The sequence below is a fragment of the Xiphophorus couchianus genome, chromosome 2 (genome assembly GCF_001444195.1).
Source record: "Xiphophorus couchianus chromosome 2, X_couchianus-1.0, whole genome shotgun sequence".
Classification (NCBI taxonomy): Eukaryota; Metazoa; Chordata; class Actinopteri; order Cyprinodontiformes; family Poeciliidae; genus Xiphophorus; species Xiphophorus couchianus.
Window position 1 is genome coordinate 26,071,050 of NC_040229.1, and position 25,868 is coordinate 26,096,917.

General features: G+C 40.0%; 1 protein-coding gene across 1 annotated transcript in view; it reads right to left on the reverse strand.

The window, feature by feature from the left end:
* nell2a (neural EGFL like 2a) overlaps positions 1-25,868 on the reverse strand; it is a 105,580-nt gene that overhangs the window by 29,926 nt on the left and 49,786 nt on the right. The window contains exons 13-15 of the mRNA XM_028044393.1: positions 20,281-20,406; positions 7,883-8,005; positions 5,126-5,221 (exon numbers count right to left, since the gene is read on the reverse strand). Coding sequence (XP_027900194.1) covers positions 5,126-5,221; positions 7,883-8,005; positions 20,281-20,406 — 345 coding nt within the window. The remainder of the gene's footprint in view (positions 1-5,125; positions 5,222-7,882; positions 8,006-20,280; positions 20,407-25,868) is intronic.

The window sequence follows — 25,868 nt, forward strand, 5'->3', positions numbered from 1 at the left end:
CCCTATCTCCCCCCCAATAGCCATCTTGTACCAAAGCAATGTGGGAGAAAATCATCAGCCAAACAACGCAGGCCTCACAGAGTCCAACAGTGAAATCTGCTGGTGGATGCAGTCGCATCTTCCTTCTAAAATGAAAACCACATTACAGCAAAATGAGCTTAATACTTCCACATTTATCCATCGCACTGTGAGGAAATGTGGGACAAAGAGCTAGCCTGGGGCTACCGTGGCGGCTACGCGACATGTTGGGGGCAAACATTACATGGCTGGCCCTTCGTCCATTTTTATCTATGACTGGAGTGGATGTGCCCAGCCGCAGCTGTCTCCTGCATAATTCATGGCGAGTCAGAGTTCTCCACTAGCTGCTGCCTGTCTGTCTGTCAGCACTGCGTGTCCCCTGTCCTCCCTTCCCGTATTCCCACTGAATGGCAATGACAAGGCTGGGAAGTGCACACCCACACACACATTGTCACCAGATTACACAAGCAGACCCGAGCTGAACAGTGCCGTCCCTCTCAGCTGCAGAGAAATAAACATGCTCAATTACGCTAAGAGCGTGCGCCCAATTACACATGGACGTGTGACGATCTGAAATCAGGTGGCAGGTTGATGATGTGCATGAGCACCGCAGATACTCGTGCGCACAGGGTGCGTCAGCGTCATCGTTCGGCAGCCTGTGACAGGCCGTCACTCTAATGCTGCGGCATCAGGAGCGGCCGAGTCCCTGGGGAGGCCTCTAAAAGCTCACAGGGTCCTGCGGGTGGGGAGTCTGAAAACCTAGCGAAAGCTTTTCCATGTTCATCCTGCGAGCTCTGCTACTCCTCTTCCTCCTCCTCCAGCAACCGCATTCTACGTCCAAATTCAGGGAAAAACTCAGTAACCCCGTCCGTCCCTCCCTCCGCATATCCCATTCCAGATCTGCATCTGTCAGCTTTTCCCCTTCCGCCCGAACATCTCCGTATCATCCATTCCGCTTCACCTCCTTTTACCCGTTTCCGAATCGCTCCCTCTCTGTCCTAACCCTTCCTCGAATTTTGCATCTGTCACTCTCTCCCTTACATCTCCATCTTTTCTCCTCAAACTGCTGCTCTTTCCTCCTACTGCTAGAACTGGAGCCGCCATGCATCCTAGCAGCAGAAACAGTCCGCGCTGGGAGTTCCTGTCATGCTGTGGAAGCAGTAAGGAGAAGCCTTTCTTCCAGAATGAGTGACTGATGGAGTCCCCTAACAGTGCCAGAGGCCTTAGTTGTAGCATTGGGGACCCGATGATGGTCTTGGGGCTTAAAAGCACAACGAAGGGACATCAGCATAGTGGTTGTCACAGTGCTTGAGACATATGAGAGTGATTGTCGGAGAAGCAGGAGAGATGCACTCGCCAGCATCTGTGGCGGCAAACTTCATGTCGCTTCAGGCATGAAAATGCATGGGAGAGTTCTGTGTGTGTTGTGTACAGGTGAAATTTCAAGAGAATAATACCTTCACTACCAGACAGCTGCTTGGGACTATTACCAAAAGATGTAGAATTTAAAAAGAGGCAGCGTTAGTCATCTACTAACAAACGAGCACTTTAAGAAGCAAGTGTGGGAACAAGGTGATTTAACATATCACCAGTTTTACTTGGGAACTTGCTCCTGCTAATTGTAGACTTGGGTCGATTTTTCTTCATAGAGTGTTTGAATCAAACCTACGTCATCAGTCGACAATGATACACAAGTGCTATTTGTAGAAAAGCAGACGGGCAACATGTATTCCAACATGTAGAAGAGCGAGAAACTCCTCCTTAGACATAATACTTTGGAGAAATGTTGCCTTAAAACACTTTAAAACAATAGCAAAATAATCCAAAAATGTAAAATAAAAAACTGACATCAAGCGTTGCAAGTCTATGGTCAGGCATTAAAGTTTTAACTTTCTAAAATGGATTTTTGATTGCTCCCTGAAATTCATTTGATTTCAGCCATTGAACTACATTCCACAAATCCTCTGCATTACTATAAGAGCTTTACAATATTTTTGTAAGGTCCAGGTATTGGTCTGGCCGCTCCACATCGATCAGCATATTGCTCTTGAACCAAGTTGCTGCTGGCTAACTGGTGTATTTCAGGATGTCTTGTCGGAACATCAGATACAATCGAGCAATTTTGCTTTCATCACTTCACAAAATGCTGTGCCATTATTATTTGGGCCAGTCGTTGTGTTCTCTGGCAGATTGTAACCACTTCAGCTATTGCTTTTTTTTTTGGTTTAACAGTCGGACATTTGGGGTCTTTCACTTCACGTAGGCATCTTCTGGTAGCAGCACAGTAATCACAGCTTCTTCCTTATATCTGTATGTTGTCTTTCATGACTTTGTATTTTTCTGTTTTTATGGTGTAAAGCCCTTTGAGCTGCCTTGTTGCTGAAATGTGCTATACAAATAAACTTGATTTATCGATTTATTGATAAACTTGTAATCAAAACATGCCAATCATTGAAAAAAAATATTGTAAATACCCATGTTGCTGTGATTTTCTAAAAGGTATGCCCTTTAGCTAGCATCCTTAATCAAAGGCCAACTGTTGACAACACAGTACTCACAGAAAGAACTCGATAATTTAGCTCCCCGCTGTTATTATCTTCGAACACACAGCCTTTAAAATCACACAGAACCAGCAGCATTCATGTCCTGCCTGTTGAGTCTGGTGGTTTTCTACTGAACTTACTAGTTAATGCTTTATGCAGAATTACAGTTACAGCCAAAACAGTAACTGAGCTGGTTTGATGCTGGACAGCTATAATTCCACTTCCAGTGAAATGTAACATCTGTTAATAGGTTCACTGTCCTGCGCCTTTTTGTCAAAGCAGCAGTGCAGCCGAAACAGACCTACAGAGAAAAAGGCTGAGATGTAAACCCATACAGAGAGTAAAAAATATGCAATTATCAGAAGTAATAATTGCTTCGGACAATAAGGGACATAACTGTCCCTTATGTTATTCATAAGGGACAAGGTGTTGGATAAATTGTATTTTTAGTAATTATCAAATATTCGTTGTATCATGTAGCTTTGTAGTAACATTTAGATAATGTTTAATTATATGCTTTTTCTCTTTTTCCTCTATTCTAAGTAATGTCTCTGTGTGTTGAATAATTATGATTCCTTCCTGTGACCTCTTTGAGAAAGAGAGCAGTGAAGCCTTCGTGGAGATAGCGGAGACAACTCTGTCTGCTCTCCTGTGGTACTCGACGCCGTGTCTGGTACTCGACTGGAGCAGAAAGATTTAGAGTGTAGATAACATGTGTCTAATAGTAAATGTCATTAGCGCTGCAACAATGTGATAAATTGTTTTCCCCTCCCTTTGAGAGTTAAAGCGCTCAGTGTAAGAGGGTCCCCTAAAAAAGCAATAAAATAGAGGGAGCGGGAGATGTGTTTTCAGAGCGGTTGGAGATTTGTAACTGAAAGCATCTCTCTGTCTGCTCTCCTCGCGAGTACAAAAAGAATTTAACTCTCTTGTCTTTCCTGTGTTTTGTTTAATAGGTATTTAGACCCAACACAAGGTTAGGAGAACTTTCCTCAACCCAACATGGGAAGGATGATAGTCATTAGACTGGGTGAAAACTCTAAGACGCACATACACACATCCTTTTTCTTTCCTGGCTTATCATCAGCACTATGAGGAAATTAATTTACTTTAAGATGGGCAGTAAAAAGGATGCCTCATAAAAAAAGGGCACTCAATCAATAGCTGGACCAATGAGAAAAGCTCAGTCTGCTGCATTTGGATGCAGAAAGACCCTGACTGAAGAGCCATGACTTTTCATTAGGTTGGCCACTTGCCTCCCGAACGATACTCCATTAAAGATTGAAACGGATTTTACAAAAAGTGTTTGCGTGTTGATGCAGAAGGTTAGAAAAAGATAATTACACCACCATGGTTACCCGAGGAAAGATACAACGTACGAAGAGTTGGAAATGTATTCATAAACCAGGTTTAAGTTAAAGCTACAAACATCTGTGTACTTGAATTTGGTTCAATTAACAAGTTAGCACAAAGGAGCACATAAATGTAAGGTGGACAAAAGGCTTCATAGGTTTCAAGTATATGCATATATTTTGTTTTTCTAACTATAAATGGGTCTCTAGTCCGCGTGAAAATCAAATGTGCCTTTGAACTGCACCAGTGTTCAACTGTTCAATTGAACTGAACAGCCATAGTTTGTTTTTTGGTCCACATCAGAGTTCGATTACGCGTTCACACCTCTCCAAAAAACCTGGAGTTTCTGGACAAAGAAACTAGAGTTTGATTAAAGCAGACTAATTAAACTTTAGGGATGTATCCTAAAAATAAATTACATAAAGTTGGACGATTTGGTAAATTTGGTAATTACGTTACATCTAAAGACAATAGGTTGTTTTTATTTAGGAGTGTAAAAATAGAGGGCTAAATGCAAATGTATGTCACACGTATCAAGTTATTTGTAAAAACTCTTGAAAACCATTAAGCATTTTCCTTTCACGTCACAATACTTATTACTTTTTGTTGGTGTGCCACATAAAACACAATAAAATTGTGGTTGTAATGTTATTAAACGTGAAAACGTTCAAGTGGTTCAATTATTTTTTTAAAGGAACATTCATGGAGTAAGATTTGTTGCAACGAAAACATGATATTTAGGCTATAGGGAGAATGCTACGCTGGTTAATGGAGGCTGTGACATGATACGATTCCCATTCTGCTCCAAAGCCGTACAAATCCTCTACGAGGCCTTCGGACGAGGCGCAGACTCATTACTCGCCAGAGAGCACAGACGCACAAAGCCATCAACGCTCACAGCCACAAACACCGACTCAAGCGGACAATAACTGCGTTTGAGTCACAACTCCAACAACTACTCAGCATTTAGCAATCATCTGTTTGTGTCAGAGCTCTGGTGGCAGACAGCTACAAACGCAAAAAGTAATATGTCATTCTAAACAAGATCCCAGATATGCCAAGACAAATACAGGCTCAGCCCTAATCACCTGAAACCCAGTTTCTATTGTGGTTTTTTTTTCCTCTCCACTCTTCCCTGGGTATTCATAAATCTTTGTCCTCTCTTTAAGGGAGAATAAATGAAACACAGGAGCTAAGCCGAAATGAAATCCTACCTGTTTCACACCTCTCCCCCGTAAATCCTTGCTGGCAAACGCAGTTGTTAGGTGAAACGCAGGATCCTCCGTTCTGGCACAGTCCGTCACACATTGCTGGAGACGCACCGGAGGAGAAGAGCCATTACTCTCAAAGATTAATGAGCATTAACTGTGTAATTAGACCAGCACCAGCACAAGTATTTGCATACAGAATAAGAGCTAATTCGGTGATGTGATTCATTACAGCCTTTCATAACATTACTTCACGTGATTAATGCATCTCGCAGAGGTTAATTTCAAAGTGTTCATTATCTGTGGCGAGACTGTTGGTTAATATGTCCCCAAAACACAGAGAGGTCACTGATGTTGACAGAAAGAAATGGAGGTCGTTGTAATATATATACACAAATCGTTTTATGCTTCTTTTTTTTTCCTAGAAAAAGCTGGAAAGGAGAATAGATGTAATTAAATGGAGCAAATGGGAAAATACGTTGACAAATAAGGAAGTACAGTGACTCTTGAAAGTGTTAAAGTGCCAGGTTTTTGTGATGTTACAATGACAATTTAATGACTCATTTCACAACTCTTCCCACACATTATCACTAGGGTTGTAGATGGCGTGTACAACCCCAGTGCAAAAAAATGATATTTTTACTTAGGGAAAACTCTAAAGAAAATGATACGGTAACAAAAAAAAGTTTCACTAACCCAGCTGCCTAAGTGTACACGCTCTCAAACTAATGGTTTATAGAGACCATTTTTGTTTCAGTTTCAGAATTTATTTTTCTTGAGTTCAAATCTGATGAACATGAAATAACCTTTAGCTCTTCCAGCTGGATTTTCCTGACATTGCTCAGGTGCATCGAATAGCTAAATTAAAAGTTTCGGGGCTTACGGGGGGGTGAAAATGTTCCTAAATGTTCATTTAGGTTTACGTCAAGAGAAGTACACAAAACAATCTACTGGCCCAATGAGACCAAAACTGAACAAAGTATGTCATTACCCCAGGAAACCTCACCTCAAAAGCAAAGTTTGTAGGTAGCTGGACATGGACATACTTTTATTTTGAAAATAATACTTATCAATCTTAATTTTTGTATATTTTTAAAATAGAAGGTGAAAATGTATTTACAGTTTTTTCAATAATCAATGGATGAGGTTGGAAGGCCTACTTGCCATAACCCTAATGTTCAGCTAGTTCCACAGATTCTCTATCAAATTCAAGTCAAGACTCTGGTTGAACCAGAGGTCGCGCTAGACTTTTTTGTTCTCCGTCATTTTGACCGACAGCATTTTTAAAAATCGGTCATGTATTTTTACCCGTCAAAATATAATCATATTAACATTGGCTATTTAGCCGCATTTTTATGTGGGTTAGTTAACATTCACCTAGTTGAACCGTGAATCCAGATCCCATCACACATAAAGCAGATAAATGTCCCTAAATTTTTCTCCATAGTGACACAAACCACTGACTGTGGTCCCAATAACTTATAATAAATTATATTAAACGACTCCACTTAAATTACAAGCACTTCACCTGCTGGGATCTGAATGCACAGTGCCTCACAAATTCCTCCTGGCCGCATATATAGAGAAATCTGCGCTGGTTCATCAGTCAGTTGGATCTGTCGGATCCAAACCGATCATTTGAACTCTGTGAACTTTTTACCCTGTGCGGTCCAGGCGTGCGTTTTTACTTAGTTTTTCTTTTCTTTCCTTTTTTTTTTTATTTGCATGGTTTTGTTTCCCGAAACGGACAGATGTTACGTCTGCTTCGCTCCTTCTGAGCGCAGGAAGGTCGTGTCTTCCAGCTCCATTTGTTAAAACCGCAGAGTGAGTTAAGTTTAATTCTTCGCAGCAGCGGAGCCGCGTCCGCATTGGTTGTGCAGCGCGCTGCGCATGTTACAGTCTAATTTCTGCACCGTCATTTATTTCCTCAAGATAAACTGCCGGCTCCTCTGTTTAGAATATAAATGGATTAACACAACATTGAAAACTTTTTAGTTTTCTCTGGTCTGTAATGGAGACTTGAATTAAACGCGCCAATTCATACCAAAGGTTTGGGATGCTCTTCTGAACCAGACGCGCTCCAAAGCATGAGGTCCATAACTCTTCAACACGCTGTCAGCTCCCGGTCAGAAAAGACGCAGTTAGCTCAGTGTCCATGAAATGATATTCAGAAAGGATTTTTCATTAATTGATTTAAGTTGCTTCTGCGATGAACTCTTTGCGTAAAGTCAAGTCAAGGGTGTGAATTATAATCTGTCAAATGACCGACGCTGAACTACTCCTAAATGTTACTTCCAATCAGAAGAAACATGTTGGTAAAATCAAACAATTATTTTAAACTTAAACCTGCCCTGGGTATGGATATCAGTATGGAGGAAAATAATTGCTAAAATTCTTGAAATTGAAGTGGGTGAACCTTCTTTTTACCATTAAAGCAGGTTGGAAGGGCCAGTGAGTATCATTGGTGAACGCATTTGCGATTGGACACCAACACCAGCATATATGAAAACGACTAAAAATCCAAAATAAACAGGAAACAGTTGTAAATGTTCTCTGTATTTTTAACAAATCATGTAAAAAAAAAAAAAAACTTTGAAAATCAGAGGAAATCCAATAATTAAACACAAGCCTTTCAGAATGTCTTACATTTACACATTTATCATGACCAGAAAAATAAACACTTTTTCTTTGACAGAGCTGAAGAATCGTGGATGGACGTCACGCGAGGCAACGTGAACACAAACAAGCAAAGCGGCGAGGTACCTTTGCAGACGGTCCCGTTGCCCGTATATCCCGGCTTGCAGGAGCAGCTGTGGCCTCCGACCATGTTGAAGCACAGGGCGTTCTCATCGCAGTTGTGGAGTCCGCTGAGACACTCGTCATGCTCTAAAAGCAAGCAAACAGGCAGCCGTCAGTCTCAGCGAGTTCTCTGGAAACAACAGATGTTCTTGTGCACGTCTACGTCTTGGTTAGCTGATAAAAAAGAGACGAATGTTGAGGGACCGTCCTGAGAGCTGCGAACAACAACTTGCCAGCCGGAAAGCACCCCTTGATTAAAGAGCAGCAAATGTGAGAAATGACTGCAGCAAGTTGGTAATTTATTTTTACAGTCCATTAAGAATAAAATGCCCTGACAGTTAGGCAGCTGTGAGTCTAAGATATGAGTCCAGAATGAGTAATTCCTCTGGCTCCGATCTCGATATGACATAGAAATGGTCTCAGATGTTTTGCTGCTATTAGTCGTGTTTATGTGGCACATTATGAGGGATGGGAAAAGCCTTGGTGACGGTCTGCACTTCCTAAACAACAACATTTGCTACTCATCTATTAGTAAGTCGCACACTTCCTATAGATTTATTTTCCGTCCAATAAAATCCAGCAGCCTTTATTTACCCAAGAAACTCAGAAAGGAGATTTGTAATCTCATTGAGTTTTTTCCTTGTTAAATGTGAAGGTGGAAGGTTAAATAATAAGGAAAGTTTAGGCAATGCACATTTTTATAATTGGTGTGTTAAGTGCCCACAGGAGATGTTTTCCGAAGGTTTTATACAAGCAAAGAAATGTTCACCTTAAAACATAAGCTTAATCATTAGACAAGATTTGTTTTTGCCAGCAAGGTTGAAAAACAGCTTCAGGTTGGAGGAACAAAATCGTTTCTGTTATCAAGATGTACAGTTTGAGCCAAGTGTTGCCTGATTCTTTTGGCTCTTATGGCCCTTCTCCATTAGTACCTACTCTGCTCAACCTGATGCATAGTTTGGGTGGGTTTCCATTACGTTTGAGTAAAGGCTCTATGCGGGTGGGGTCATAGAACCCCCACGTTACTTTTCATAGTCTGACAAGTAATGTGTGTGCAATGCAAACACAACAAAACAATGGAAGGAGGTTGAAATTATAGTGACGCTGTATCCTGCTATAACACAGTAGTGCACAGAGTAGCTCCACTCTAAATGTCAAACATATTGCCCTTTGATGGACTGGCAACATGCCCAGAGCGTACCCCAGCTCTCAACATTGGTGTTATCCAACACCAATGCAAGGATAAGTGAGCATAAACAATGGAAAGATGTTAAATATGTTGTGCAGATAATGGGAATGCATTTCTGGACAGCACAGATATAGATTTTAATTAAAATTGTGCTGAAATATAAATTTGCACAGCATGCTGATGAAGCTCTGGAGTATAATAAGCAACATATCACCCATTTACCAAAAGCTCTGTATTTGTCCGGTGCAGTAAATGTCTGAAGCAGACAACTTAGAAGGTTGTAGAGCTGCACATTTTCCTCAGCTAAAAGTCAAGCATTTTAGTTTAATTCAATATCTTTATTTAGCAAATTTATCAAGTTTTTACATTCCAGTGGGCAACAAATAACTTGCTGGAATTTGAAAGAAAGCAGCAAAGTTTTCTGATAATTCTTAACGCAGGCCATGGAGCATTACATTCATCTGTTGTTGCATTCTCTTTTATTAATTTCCTCAATGTAAGTTATTTTTTGAGAATCAATAACCTTTGTATTTTTTTTTATAGATTCACATAGATAAATGTATATTCCTCAGCTGGAATCTAATTTTAAAATTTTATAACTTTTCTAAAGAGATGCAAAAAAAAAAAAAACTGGTAATGAAATATTCATATTTCAGCAGGGCAGATCTCTAACTTTTAAACCTACAACATTTCAGCTCATTTTATCATGTGTTTATAGTGCAGAAACCATTTTTAGAAGCCGCTGAAAGGACAAGTGGTCAATTGAATCTTTTGGAAAATGTTGAGACTTGTGGAAATCACAAACTTTGGGAGTTTAGCAGCTAGCTGGACGTGACTGGGATTCTAGTTTTAATTGATAGAAATAATCATTGTCCTTTGCTTTCAACTGCATTTTGTGCAGACATCAAGCAGATTTCCACATCGTCCTTCAGTCACTGTTTTGTACAAAACGGCACCTTATTTAATTTTTGTTTTTATTTTTTTTTTGCTAGCACATGTTGCTTTTGAAATGTTGCAAAAAGAAAAAGAAACAGCTACGGGAACAGAAAGATGGAATCCGAAAAGTGAGAAAACCTGAATCCTAAAAGCTTGTTGCTTTCACCTAAGTCACATCATCCATTTGCCTTCCATCAACAAATCCATTACATCCCCTGAACGCACCGTGTTTCCATCCAAATTGAAAGTGACATTGTGATGAGCTCCTCCGTCGAGGCCATGATGTGTGTGCGTGCGTGTGTGAGAGATGGATTGAAGGACATTTAAAAGGGGCCCAGTGCTCGCCTCTCGCAGCTGGGCGGCATAAAGGCTCCTCGCAGATATTTAGAAGCAAAAATAAAAGCTCGGGAGAGAGACGGAAACTAAATTAGAGGACACTATTTGTCTGTCTTACCAGACAGAGAGTAGGCATTGGAGCCACGAAGGAACTCCGCTTGTGTCACTGTGTGTGTCTCATCACTACAACCCTGGAATTTGTTACTTAGGAATTTAGGCCTATTACACCCCTGCACTCGGTGTAAACGACTCCCATCTTAATCGCCTCCTAAATCCCTAGGATGGGTGTGTGGGGGTGCGCTTGCGTGTGTTACCTCGCTGGCTGCTGCAGCTCAGGCTGCAGACAGATAAACAATCAATTATGTAGAGCCTGTCATCGGGGAGCTCTTACTATGGCTGCTTGTTTCTCCTGAAGCTTGTTTTCCCGCCACCTTTTGCCAAAACAATACCAGCCTCTGCACTGTCTGACCTCAGATAGACGACAATACCTCAGTTTTCATGCTACAGACTGGAGAGTGATGATTTTATAAAGTTAGTGGCAAGAGAAAAAAAAGCCAATGATAGTTTGTCTACTAGAGAGGATAAAAGAGTAAACAGCAAACTGATGATTTAGTTTTAAGATGTTCAGCAGCAGAATCATATTTAGAATCATTTGATGTATATTTAATGACTGTGCTACAAAATGGCAGGCTAAGCAACTTTATTTTGAGTGAAAAAATTGATTTTATGGAAAACAAAAGCATTGTTTTACTTGATAAATAACTCGCAATCTTTGCCCAGCCAAAAGAGAAGAAGAACAAGGACCGAGGAATAATAAGTTCCATCAGATCCCTCATTATAGAAAACCGTATGGTAATCCTCTTACAAAAATCTGTGAAGATGTGGTAGATTTGCAGACGCAGTAAACAGAAAATCGCTGCAAAGCCTAAACTTCAAGATGCTCTTTTGGTTCGTTTCAGTGCTGGCTAGGTGTTTTTGCATTACGGTTTGTGTTAAAAGTGTGTTGATAAAGGCTAGATAATGGAGAGCAATCTGACAAAACCAACAAATACCTGAAACTATGATCACATCATTCACAAAAAAGGAGAAAGTAAACATTATCATATCTTAAAGAGTAAAAGAAATCTTGAGAATTTTTTAGATTACTATGCACAGCAATCAGATCCATTTGTATTTCACACCAGAAACCTTTATTTTCTCTAAAGATTTAGTGAAACACAATTAGCACTATGTTTTTGCCCTAGCAGAAAATGATCAGGTAGATTGATTCTGCTGTTGTCAAATGACAGGTGCGGGTAAAAGAGCCCGCCTAAATCACTATATTAGACAGATTAGCTCACTAAAGCAAGAGCAGATGTGCTCTAATCATTGTCGTCTTCCCTAGGAATGAGACATCCAGAGGAAAGCATCATGACATCATTATCTTGCAATGAAAAAGCTTCACATTAAGGAGACTGGAGCCAAGTGCCTTTTATATTAAATAACACTTGGCTGAAGTAGCAAAATGCTTTAGCATATCACCTAGCCTTGTTGCCATCAAGGCCCATGTTTAGAGTTTTCTAAACATGGGCAGCAGGGGGGTTTGAGATCACCTTTGATCATAGGAGTTTAGCAATGGATAAATTGCACAGCTATTTTTCCTAAAACTACAACTATTTTAGGTAACTGCAGGGCAGAGCAACCGTAGCCCCACAAACAGAAACAATGCACTTGAAAAATGCTTCTTTAGTCACACAGAGAACTATAATTTTTTATCACTAAACTGCACACAGTAACTTCATTTAGTCATATTTTCAAATTTATTGGATGGGCTCAATGAACTAAGAGTGGAGAAAATAGTAAAACTAAATCAATTGGGGGGTTTAATTGGAATTTATGAATCAAAATTCTTATGATAAGACATTTCTCACGATACAAGGTAAACAATACAATAAATGCCAACCCCTACTGTGAATCTTTCATACTGAATTGTGTTATGGTTCTGAACTGAATTTGGATATAGATTCTACTTAACTAGATATGGATTACTAATACTCATGGTAGTCTTACAAAATGTCCTAAGGGATATTTGATGAAATTTGGTGTGATGGAAATAAAACTAAAATGTTAAAACAAGCAATAGGCAGAAACTCTCTTTGTCTACAGTTTCTCTTTAAAGTGTCACACTGAAAATCATCTTTTCTTAGCTCTGCTGTTGGCAATCCCTCTCCTGCTTCACCTTTGGCCTGCGCCCTTTCCTCCATCCTCTGTCTTCCATCCATCCATCACTTACTTAGCCACAGGGGCTAAGGTCTGGCTACCAAAGGATTAGAACATGGGCACACAGCAGAAGAATGCACTGTAGCTACAGCAGACAAGTGCACACACACAGTCCTGAGGACAGCCTTATTTTAAAACATTTTGACACAGAGCACCACCAGTCTGCTACCTTTCATGGATTTGCTGCTAATCTCACATTGCGATGAGAATCTTGGACATTTGTGGGGAAGACGAAAAGCAGAGGGCATGAAAAGAGGAGGAATACTGCACCTCATTTCTATCTATCTATATATATATATATATATATATATATATATATATATATATATATACAGTATATAGATACCTTATGTATCTACGTAGATACAAAGATAGCTAGATATCTAGAAAAATGCACTGACAGATATATAGCTTGCTGTATATCTAGCTAGATATACAGCAAGCTACCTTTCATAGAGCTATCTCTGAAAGCTTTCATAGAGCTAGCTAGCTATGTATCTAGACAGCTAGTTATAGAGCTACCTAGCTCTATAACTAGCTAGGTAGCTAGTTAGCTATTAACTAGAATGGCTGGAGTTAGGCCATTTGGACATATACCTATTCAGGCTAGAGATAGTCCAACTGGCCTGAGGATTTTATCTAGCAGGTGCTTTTGTTCAGTAAATAGGGCCATTACCTTATAAGTACCCTGGTAATGGCCTCAACGCATCTCACAGTTGCACCATTGTTCCTTAGACTTAGACTTAGACTTCGACTTCGACTTAGACTGACTTTGTTGTCATTTTCAATGCACAGGGTGTATACAGAACGAAATTTCGTTGCATACGGCTCAGGATAATGTTTGAGGTTCCAATGTTGTGAGTAAAATAAAATACAGTATAAAATATGAATATAAATCTAAATATAAAATATAAAGTGCAGGACTGACAGTAAAATAGAAGTTATTTAGCTCTGTACATGTGCAAGGTATAAAGTGGAGACCAGTTTTTGAGTGCAGTCCAGTTAAGAGCTCAGCAGTCTGATGGCAAGTGGGAAAAAGCTGTTTCGGAACCAGGTGGACCTGCACCGGATGCTGCAGAACCTCTTTCCAGAGGGCAGCAGGGAGAACAGTCCATGGTGGGGGTGTGAGGGGTCACTGATGATGTTTCGGCCTCAGGACACGCATCCTGCATCGATGGTTGACCTGACACTTCGCCCTTTTGCCTGAGCTGGGTGTGGAAGGTTGTTGCCGAAGCAGTTTCTCCTTGTGTGCCTTCTTCTCACTCACATGAGAGTTACCGAACTCTTTTGCAAGCTCAACCAGGAAGTCCACCCGTCTCTCCTGCACCCCAATGCATGCCTGATAAAGCACATGTGCATTCAGTGCTGCCATGTCAATCATGTTTGCCAGGTTTGCTGACCAGCTGTCACATAGTGATGGAACCTTGGTCACCCCCCGCAAGATTATGACTGAAATAAATGCCATTAGTTCTTGTGAACTAAATAGGTGAAGCAGTCACCTATTTATCCTCCACAGCACAAAAGGCTGCATGCAAATTTGCATGTGCAAAGTCTCCCAGATCTCTTTTGCTTACACTTTTTGCATGATTTTTTTGAGGTGGATCAACACAATTAATACCCTCTTAGCTTTATTTCAAAGAGAAACATTACTCATTTCTTTTAGAAAAACCTTTGCATATTTTTTGAAACAGATTGTATGTTTTGCAAACTCTATGTACATTTGGCAAAATGACCTGGATAATGCAGCACAACATCATGGATCAGCTGCAAAAGGTCACATCTCTCCAAAAACACTTCATGTATGCTTCAAAACTAAACTGAAGAGCACTACCTACAGGAGATCTGATCTCCTGCAGGTATCATAGATACCCACCCCCAACATGGACTATTCACATTCCTACATTCTGGCCTGACGGTCAACGGCCACATTTACAATTGAAGAAGAATGCTAATTTGAGCCATCAGAGTCGTCAGGGTGGACTCAGGGCCTTTTGGCCCTGTTCAGCCATTCTAGGGAGAAATCGAAAACAAAGATCTAGATACAAAGCTAGCTAGCTATGTATCTATGTGTCTAGATAGCTATCTAAATATCTATCAAACTATAACACTTAAGTTTGAGTGTTATAACTTGTATCTCCCTACAAGTTATCTGGATGTAAAATTTAGACTTCTATCTGGGCTTTCAAACGTCCCCCACAGGTTGAGCAGAAATAAAAACCAGGGCACCGTGCCTTAAATGTGCAGATCAATCCTTTACAACTATTCTACGTATAAACATTCATCCATGAAATGAGCTGGGGTCGACTTAATCCTCCTTACTTCGGGCCACCGGCCCACATGCAACACTCCTAACACACGTGGAGAAACGGCAGTCAATACTGGAGGCGCCGTTCTGCTGAGTCGGCTGTTTGTTAATTGGCGAAAGTCATTGCAGATGATAAAAGGCTTTTGTAAATCATGCGAATGCACAGTGTCGATAGCTTCTGGAGGGGGCGGCGGTTTAATGTTTCCCTACCGTTGTAATATTTTATCTGCGGGCAAATTAGAGGAATCACTGTTCCCACTGGACTCTTCCGACACAAGCAGGTGTTTTATTGCTACGGCACGCTTCTATTTCTGGTGTCAATTACTACCAGCAGGATTATGGTGGTGACGCAACCCTCTGCATAAAGGCATGTGTCAGGAAAGGCAGTAGTGTTTGCTGCTTTAAAAACGCCGCATTGCCCATTTCATGCAGTAAAAAGTGTTTTTAGATGCATATCCACATGTCAGGAATTGCTATGCTGTATATTCTAAATTCCTTTCAGAAAGCCATATAATTTCTTGTTTGCTCGGTGGAAAGTGATGAAATGGATCAATAGTTCAAAGGGTATGAATACTTTCGCAAGCCCTTGTATTTTTTGCTTTCATTTTAATTTCCCCCATAATGCATCACTCTAATGATGTGTCAGAAGAGAGGTGCAGTGCTGTGTTGGTGGGAGAGCTCAGTTCAATAAACCAGCTGGAACATCACAACAGCAATTTCACCGAGGCAGGGATGAGAAAAGTAATTACATCAAGTTTTCACAAAAAACTCACTTTAATCACAAAAAACGACTTTTATAAAGAGACACGTCGCTGTGTGTTTCACTGCGGCGCCGTGAAGGCGTTGTTAATGGGAAAATATATAAAATGTAGTGGCACAGTTTAATCCCCTAGGTTCTGGGAGAATTAATCTTCATTGTGGATTTCGAGAGGGAGCACACAGTGAAAGAAAGACAAATGAGTAGAACAATAGACCTTGCCCAGAGCCCAAAAAAAGAGCTGAGAAAACGAGGTGAGTGAAATGGCATGAGGCACGGTGCCCGCCTGAAGACGACTCACTAATTAAATAACTCCCAAGAACAAAATGCAGTCAAAGAATGTATTATTTAAGTAAAAGTTCTGTTTGCATTTCCAGGTTCTTTATTTTCTGATTTCCACTGAAACCCAAGCAGAGAAACTCTTCAAAGAAGGGCTTGTTTTTTCCATTTTTGTATGGCTGTTTGTCGTTTTTGTCTAGTTTAGCAGCTGTAATTCGAACTCCAAATGCACTGCGGGAAGTTCTGCGGGCCTAAATCATCCAGTACCGAGCACAGGCGGCAGCAGGTCCCCTCGCTACGCTGCCGCTGAGTTAGACTGCATCGGTGTAAATTGCTTCCTTAATTACAGGCACGGAGGAAACGCAGCATGTCGCCGCCCTCCTCGGAGATGACTCACACAGGGAGCTACTTAGCATCGTGTTTCACAAGCTGCAAACAGCTGCACAGGAGCAAGTGGAGCTGCACATCCCCGGGCTGAGAGCGCGAGGGCGGAGGGTGACATTGTGACGTTCTTGTTGAAGGACGGAGAGATTACATCATGCTGACTCAGACCTTCTTTTTATTATTATTATTTACAGATTTAACTTTACATGAACTTTGCATTTTTTGCATGTTAGTTCTGATTTGTCCTTTATGAACACTTTTGTCCAGAACTGTGTTGGTTGAGGAATTGCTGTTTTGGGGCAATTATCCCCCTCTGGTTTTGGATATTGCTGGAAGGATTTTTGCTTGTACATTTTTCACTTTGGGATAGTTGGGTTATGATGCGTAACCGTGGCAGCAAGGTATGGTTTTCACAAATGGGAGCGGCCGATCAGCATCTCAAAAGTGCAACTAATACCTGAACTACAACCCCAAGTCCTGATATTTGGGATCGTAATTCAGGCTTCAGTCAGAGGCCTCTTTACGTTTGTCGCAAAACTGACCGAGATCCTTAATGCCTCCAGCATCACCGTCCACAATGACACTTTGAAGATACTTAGATGACATGAGTTTCTACAACATTTATTTATTTTTTGGGATAAATAAAGTAGTTTTTCTAGTTTGAATTTGGGAGAACATAAAAGCCCAACTGCTTTCTAATCCTGACATTGCTTATTTGTGTGACTTTCTCCCCTTACAGAAAGCTGATTTTACATGTTGCCAGCAGCTTCCAAGTGACTCACAATAAATCTCTGCAAAAATTCAGATCAGTTTACACAGCTTTGCCAGGCAGAATACTGAGGTAACACATAATAACCCCATTCTAGTGATATCAGAAAGAGCCCAGTTGAAAAGGGAACTTTGAGCAGAGCTTCAATCATCCGCTAACGTTGAACGGAGACATTTTTTTAGACTACCTACAATAAAATACGACAGTTCTGCTAAAGCTTGTTGATGGAAATCTGCAGCGTCTGACAGGGCCATGGAGACCTGGCTATGTTCTCCAGTACTCTGTGGAAGCAATGATAATTCACCGTAATGGTCTTAACGTGACCCCAAATCTACTGTCAGGTGTTTTTCTGTAAAAATAAATACAGTAAAAATGGTATGTAAAAAGCACTGAATGGATTGCAGTAAATTCTATTCTGAATCTGATAAAGACAGATCGAAAGATTAGGGTAATGGTCTTTCAACAGCAAAGAGGAAAACTTCAGTAAAAAGTGGAACATTTGAAAAAAGTTGGCTAGCATTTCTCAAAAGGGTTTGATTGTTGACATGTGATCGACGAATAAGAAGGACAAGTTGTTTTCAGCATTACATTTTAAATACTATTTAAGCAAAAACAGACAGTTTCTTTTTTTCAAAATTGATCCTGCTTTTACATTGCTTTATTGAGTGGTGTCTGTCTCATTTACTACCAGAAACAAACATTGTGGTTGAATAAAACTAATTTTAATTCTTACTCTGCTTTGGGAAAAGTTTAACTCTAGAGAAATAATTGAACTTGAATATTAATGGTTACCATGTTAAAAAAAAAGTGTTTTTCAACAATATAATATTTGACATCATCATCATTTGTACTCCTAATGATATTGTTAAATAAATGTACAATTCCCTCACTTTATACTTTACTTTTTAACGTCCTTTTGTGTTTTATTTACCGTTGTCATAGCAACTGAACTAACAGGCACCTGGAGTAGACAGATCTACGCAATCTGTATCAAGAATGCGTAGATCTAGATAAAGATCACTTTATGTAGAGTAACTAGAGCTAACTAGAAACGGCGGTTCTAGTTAGCTGAGGTATAAACCTACCAGCAGCTGTTGCGATCTGTTTTTATGTACAGACTGCTTAATATTTCACCGACTGTTAGAACACTGTTAGAAGAGATGCAGCAATGAATTTCATCTTGAGATCACAAAGTCTCCATAACAACCAATAGATGCTATCTGCTGGTTGTTTAGGAGCAATGCTGGACAGTCATCAGTTGTTTGCCCTACAAAATAAAGGTGTGGGGGCTTTGCCAAACTCAATTCAGACTTTAACTAATGTGCTTTGGTCAGATGAAGTTACGGTTAAGCTTTTTGGCAGGAAAGACCTGAAATGGATTTGAAGTGACAATAATAAACATCTGCAGAAAAGCACTCCATGCCTTCTCTTAAGTATGGTGGGAGGTCAATGATGCTGTTTCTCCTCCAAAGGCTCTAACGTTGTTAGAGTGCATGACATCATGAACATATTTAAATCATATTATATCAAAAATGTGTCTTACAACATGAAAAGGACATTATGGACAAATCAATACAGAAATGGTTCAACAGACAGAAAGCCTGCCATCATTTATTGTAGGACATTTTCCCCCTTTTCTCCTGCATCAGTTGAATGAATTTTCCCAAATATTTAACCTTTTAAAAATGGTAAGGCTTTGGTTTTGTTAAAAGCATAGCTGACATAACATTGGTCTGTTTATCTCGTGAATAACCAAGGCAAACATCCAACAAGGCAATTCAACAGCTTGGCTTATCTACAGCTTAACCAGAAAAAAATAGTTGTGAATTATCGACAAAGTTGTTGAACTAGACTCTGGTTTCATGTTTAATGAAAAACAAACTGGTTTTGCCGTCTCCACTCGTTGTCCCACTGTTGAGGTTTTTACTGACTTTCTCTTTCTGTGTCATACACAAAAATGCACAAACCCAGGCTTAAAGTGAGGATGGTCTGTCATGTTCAAAGTGGCCTGGACTTGACTGAGGACTTTTGCTCAAGTTCTCATCAACTATAAACTAGTCTTTAAAAAAAACTTGAAGTTGGACACATGAGAACAACGCTAATGAAAAAAAATGTTCAGCGTTAAAAGAAGGCGACATTGTTTCAGCACACGTTGCATCATACGGTAGATGTCAGCTTGCCGCAAAACGATTTCTATGTCACAGTCTCTACTTGTTCTCTTACTCTCTCATGTTGTTCTCCTACAAGCACTTTGAAAAAGGACATCAATACAACAGTGATCCATGCTGTGTGAAAAAAGATCTTCCCTTCTATAATGATAATAAAGTTATTTTTAAGTGTATAATCTGATAGCTTTAACTCGAATATAGAAATGCACCAAGCAGGTCTTTAGTGGTAAATATTGATCTTGGCTTTTCTTTGAGTTCTGATCTATTGCTGCCGATTTTGACCGATTTGTTTATCCTCATACTTATAAGCACAAGGACAGGACTAAAAGCTGCAGAGTTAGTCAATTTAAAATGAATAAAAATAAAGAAAATGGTAGGGCGTCATATTCATGCATTAAAAAAATATGTCCCAAACATTCCTCTGACTTTTGTTGAAAACTGTTGAGTCCTTATTTTTGAATATTTTAACGAATAAAAATAAATATATTTGGGTTTATGTGAATAAGTGATCTGACTCAACGGCACGTCCCTTGGATGTTGATATTTTTATTTGTAATAAATGCACAGTATATTCTTTTATAGTCTTGTACAGTATAGTATTATTTAACTGCTATCATTGATATTGTTAACCTTATTTTTACATGTTGTTTTCAACACTTTAAGAATTTTTTTTGTATGAAACTTTATACCTTGTGCTGCTGTTACACCTGAATTCCCCCTTTGCGGCACAAACAGGTTGTATTTTTCTATTCTACATATCAGGGCTATTGGCTGGTGCATCTGTTTTACAATTATAATTTTTTTATTTTTTTTAATTTTCATAACTTTATTTAAACATCAACAAAAATAGACAAAAACAACCCACCCCAAATCAACAAGGAGCATTACAGTGTCCACATAAGTTTTACAATATTAAAGTCCGCAAATAGAGCCAACTCATCCTGAATGCAGTTTGTCAGAAGGCCAGAGGAGGCGCTCACCTGTGCAGGAGTAGTCGTCGATCCTGATGTAGCCCGTGTGGCAGATGCACATGAAGGAACCAGGGGTGTTAACGCACATGGTGTTCTCTCTGCAGTAATGTTTCCCTTCAGCACACTCATCAATATCTAAAGAATTAAAAGAGAGAGAGAAAGAGAGAGTTATGTTTAGTATAGACGTAAATTGTGATGTATCCTAAGTCTGATTTAAAAAAAAAATCAATGCTACAATAACTAAAGTGAACAAACTGTGACTTTCCATGTTGTCAAATGTGGCTTTACTATAAATGCCACAGTTGTCAGCAAAGCATCAAGGGCACATATTTAAAGCAGCCTTACTGTCACGACATCTGTTACATATGATCTATTTTGAGCATTGCTAGAAGGAGATGTTTCCGGCCACCTGGGGGTTCTAAAGCCTCCTGCAGAACCAATAACAGAAGACCATTTGTCTTCATGAGAGGAAGACAGAGGTCGACATGTAGATGGGCCGTGAGGGGCGCTGAGCACTTAAAGTTACACCATTCCATCTTCAATGTGCTGCGAGAGAAGCCCTCGACATCCAACAGCAGCTCCTCTCCTGGTCCAACAAGCACATCATCCAGCTTTTAGCATATTTGACTTTTTTTCTGTAAATAGACACCAGGAAGCTGCAAAACTAAACTTTGAAATGTGGTTCAGACAAATCCGGAAATGTCCTCTGATGTTGAGCGGCACCTCACTCGCAGACATTTTCAAGAAATTAGAATATAGATCCCGAACGGGCTCTTATGTCAGATTAAAAGTCTCTTTTGAAAATATCCACCTTTTAGCAGATAATAAGCATACCTTCATTTAAGGCTAGACTTCTGTTTTTAAAAATTGCTTTTTTTATTGATCCAATGTCATATTCTCATCTCAAATGTCATGTTTTCATGAACTGCTTGCAGAAAATCATCAGTAAGGTAAATAAAGGTGTTGAAACAGAATTGCTTTAATTCAATAGGAACATACCAGGTTATGAAGTTCCATATTTGTTTCATCGGTCCTCTGAATATTTGCCCAACAGTAGTGCAGATCATCAAGATGTTTGTCTTTCGTTTCCGACATATGTGAAATAGACCTTTGTGTTTTTCTTTGGATGACAAAGGCTTTTACCTTGGAACTACCATGGGTGCCATTTTTAACCATTCTCTTTTTCTTAATGTTGAATAATGAAAATACTGCAAACTACAAATTGTATTTACTCAAGTTATCTTTGCTTGAAGTTATTTATCTTCGAAAATCAGAAATAGAATCTGTAACAGAGCAAATTACTTTGTCCAGATAAATTCTGTAAAAGTTGAAAACGAGTCATTTTCTACAAAAATACTTTAAGCTGAACTTCTATATTATTCTACTGTTGCACTTAAAAATAATAAAAAGTGTAATTGCAGTACATTTTGGAATCGCTGAATCCGGTAGGTCTATAAATGTCAAACGCTGTCAATTGAATATAAAGGGAGACGGTTAAGAACCAGATTTATAGAGCTCTAATCTAGTTACACAGATCATTCATGGTGCTTTTGCACCATAAGACTTACATTCTTATGAGCAGGTTAGTAGGCAACTCAAGTGTTGAAATGTTGATTAATGGGACGTTTTCTGGGAATGTGTAGAAGTCATGTTCTCGTTTAGCAAAAACTGTTTAAAAAGACACATGCATTCTCCTTCTTTTATTCACCAAAAAGACTCCAACCTGTCCCCCACGCCTGTTTTGCTCCAACTTTTAGCTTCTTTTCTGCTTTCAAACTTAAAGAAAAAAAAAGAATTCCTGCTGATCTGCACAGATTGCTTTCAAGTAACCTCTCATCAGGATTCTCCTGTTACCCAACTGTGTACGTCTCAAAGATTGTGCGGCCTTGAATTAATCTCGTCTCTCTTTCAGTCAGTGATTCAATGCAAATCCAAGTGTCCAGAACAGGAATTCATTGGTATTGCTTTGTCTTTGCTCTACAAAACAAAAATGATCTCACATGTAACCACAGCAGCTCTACCTCAGTGTTGTTTATATAACAGACTTACGTAAACCCTTCTCTGCAGCGTAGTTATTAAAACTTGATTAGAGTAGATTGAAGAATATCTTTTATTAGATTTCCTTTATTTATTTCTTCCCAATCAGGACTTCATATTTGGAATCCATGTTTCCTTAGCAACAGCTATTCTTGGTTCCTAAACCGCAAGCCAAACCTTCACACAGGCAGAAAAAAAAAAAAAAAACTGCCAGGGCAAATAAAATAATCTTGATAATGTGATGCAATCAAATGCAATCCCATGTAAATACAGGTCAGGCTGACTAAACCCAGCCCGCATTAATACGCTGTGAGGCCTCGCCCCAATTCATACCACGGGTTAAACGTAGGGACTTTTCTGCGAGACGAGCGCCGCCATCCTTGACGTTAGCAATTTATTATTCATTCACTGTATTCAGTGTCTCTGAGAGCACAAGAGGACGTTCACCCCTGAGTACGTTCGGTGCCAGATGCTTTCGTGAAGAGCTCTTGAAACTGAATTTCAATTGATTTGCATTGGCATTCACTCTGCTTCCATGTCCTTGGGTAGAGAACCACCCACCGCCCCGCGAGCTAAGAGCCCGACACCTGCCAACGACGGTGGCATTCATGTCCTCTTTCACGGCGCCATCAATACGCGCTGCCTCCAGCTATTCAGCAGTCTCATTGATAAGTGACGCAGGCGGACAATTGCCGGCGAACTATTGAAGTACATGTGTCCTTCACTTCATGAATGAGGGGGGTTAATTAATACTGTCACTAGCTTTGAAAAAGAAATCAAATAAAATAAAACAGGGACGTAGAGAGGTTAAAAAGGAAATCCGAAGGAGAGTAAGCGGTGGACAGCCACGCAGGTGAATGAATGTCTCGCCATGAAGCAAAAACACGGGGGGGGGGTTGAGGGGTTAGCAGAGACGGGAAGGGGAGAGAAAGAAAGACTGAGGTTGTGATGGACAGAGTCAATGTGGAGAGGTCGAAAAGTATGTGCCTGAGTGTAAATAACTGAGAAAAAAAAAGTATGAAAATGCGAATCAGAGTTCTGGCTTTCCCTACAGGCATCCTTCAGTTGAGATATTGAACTGCTTTGTCAAAATTTGTCCACTCAGACTGATTCTGCCACTGCCATGTTTCACTGTGTGGACTGGTTGTTCTGAAAACGTGTCTAAAAACAGTCTACAGATGTTTGGGACGGTAAATAGGAGAATAACTTTAGGTCGAGAAATCCTTTAGCACAGATCCTAAAGTGTAACTAACCCCCCTTTGAAAGCATAACCCCGCCCTGAGACTGTCATTTAAAAACTACACCAAAGTGGGCGGAGCCAAGAGAGACAGAGGGTCATGGCTGAACGCAGGGTTGTGGTCAGGACAACGGAAAGCACTGTTGCCAACTTAGAAACTTTTTCAGTATATTTAAGAAGCATTCAGATCATTCTTAAAATGTTTTTTTTTTTAAAGCAATAAGCGACAAATCCAGTTTTTTCAGTTTTACCGAGATTTTTAGTGACGATATGTGAAGCGCACATCGCTCTGCAACAAGCCCTCCTCAGAAAGCCCCTCCCACTTCCTGTAGCAAACCACCGGCAGTCAGAGCAGAGAAAACCCATTCCACTCCATGTCCACGCTCCGAATGAATCACACATGTGCAAAGCTGAAATACTGTCAATTAATGGTCACAACTGTCACTCCTGACATGCCACAGAGGAGTGTCTGAGTGGGACGGTTTTATACCCGAGCATGGGGCTGTGATGTAAACGTCAAACGAGTTGCAACGTTGTAGCCAACATTCAACCCAAAAAGGGCAGCACCAGGACAGTTTTAGGTCAAATATTGCAGAATTAAACAAATTTTAATAATAATAATAACGAAACAAAAAAATAGCACCTTCAGGGACCACTTTATACAGTTTATCTCCAGAACCAGTTGATTTGAGGTTTAGTTACTCTAGAATATCAGGCTACTATCACCCCCAACAAAATGACGCAACTACAACTGTGTTTCACTGTGTTCATGGCATTTTGCATTGACTAATAACAACCTGAGTGAGTGGGTCAGAGAGGGGATTCACAAAGAGAAAAGCCAGGAGAACAACTTCAGGCCCTTTACGGAGGTATTGTAAGGAGAACTGCTTGGTCAAAAAGCTTCCCAACGGCATGCTTTGGCCAAACAGTTTCTCAGGATTTGCATAGCATAGCAGAACGCTGCTAGCACATTGCTTCGCTGTGGGGACGGGATGTTAAGAGGCTTTGCATTCAATACAAACAAACTGTAAGTGAGTGGGTTATTAAGAAGATTTATTGCAAAAAAGAAAGAAAAAACGGCTTTAAATTGTTAGTGTGAATAGAAAATAGGGCAGGCTCTTCACACAGGTATCCGTAAGGAAAGACCGTATGGAACTGTTTAGTCATAGATTGTTCGACATTGATTTAGAGGCCATTAAGCCCACCCATCCATCCAGCCCCTGCTGACAGGACTTGCGTCTATTAAAACAGTTTATTAGGAGGTGAGATGATGTGGGGGCGCTCCACCAGCGCATCAGGGAGAGCAGCCATCTCCATCTCTATTAACGCACTCCATTTTCTTGATTGGCCTGTCACACGGACACACGTGATGTGCCAAGCAAAGAGGGTTGGCCGAGTCAGCAGCGCCTTTTATCCCTAAACGGAGCGCTCGCGGGTCACTCTGTTGCCACACAACGATGGATGGCAGGATAATGGCTGTGTTCTTTCTGTTTTTTCACCTCAGTACCTTCCTGAATAACAAGTGAATCAATCACGGTCATATCCGAGTAGGAGGAATTGCTTTGCATTATACAGTGCCTTGCGAAATTACTTATTCCCCTTGAACGTTTTCAGATTTGTCACGTTTACAACCACAAATTTTGAATTATTCAGTATCGGTATCACTTTGTTATTCTCCCTGTAGGAAAATTTGCTTTGCAGCCAGGTAGAAAAAAAATACATACAAAAAGACAATGACAGACATAATCTCTTTACAAAAAACAATAAAGTAAATGCAAGTAATTGTGAAATGGAAGGAAAAAGTTGAACTTTTCTCTCTCAAGATTTTCTAGCCTTTACAGAGTTTCCTCCATTCGTCTGTCTGTCAACCATCATCAGCTTCTCTTTCTCTGCTGAAAAAAACCCAAAAACTTCCAAAAGCATGTTACTGCCACCACAATATGAGATTGGGTATTAAAGTTGTGTTAGTTTTCTGGCCCACAAAGTACTCAGTATTTCACCAAAACAATCTGGCTGAGAAAGTAAGATGGAAAGACACGACTTATGATGAAAACTGGTTTTACTATCATTTTAAGAGCGACTTAAATGCTTAAATTCCCAAAACCTTTAACATGTAGAGAGCCAGGCTATTGGAAAAATTCAATTGGTTCGGACATTTTCGCGGGCTATTGTACATCACCATACCTTGCTACGCCTACAGAAGGATTTTGAAGTAGTTAAATAAAATTTACAACACCCATTAATGGCTTGCCTTATGCTTAAATGTGAAAACAAAACAAAAACTCAAACACATAAAAAGTTCTTTCTTCACTTCACTGACAAA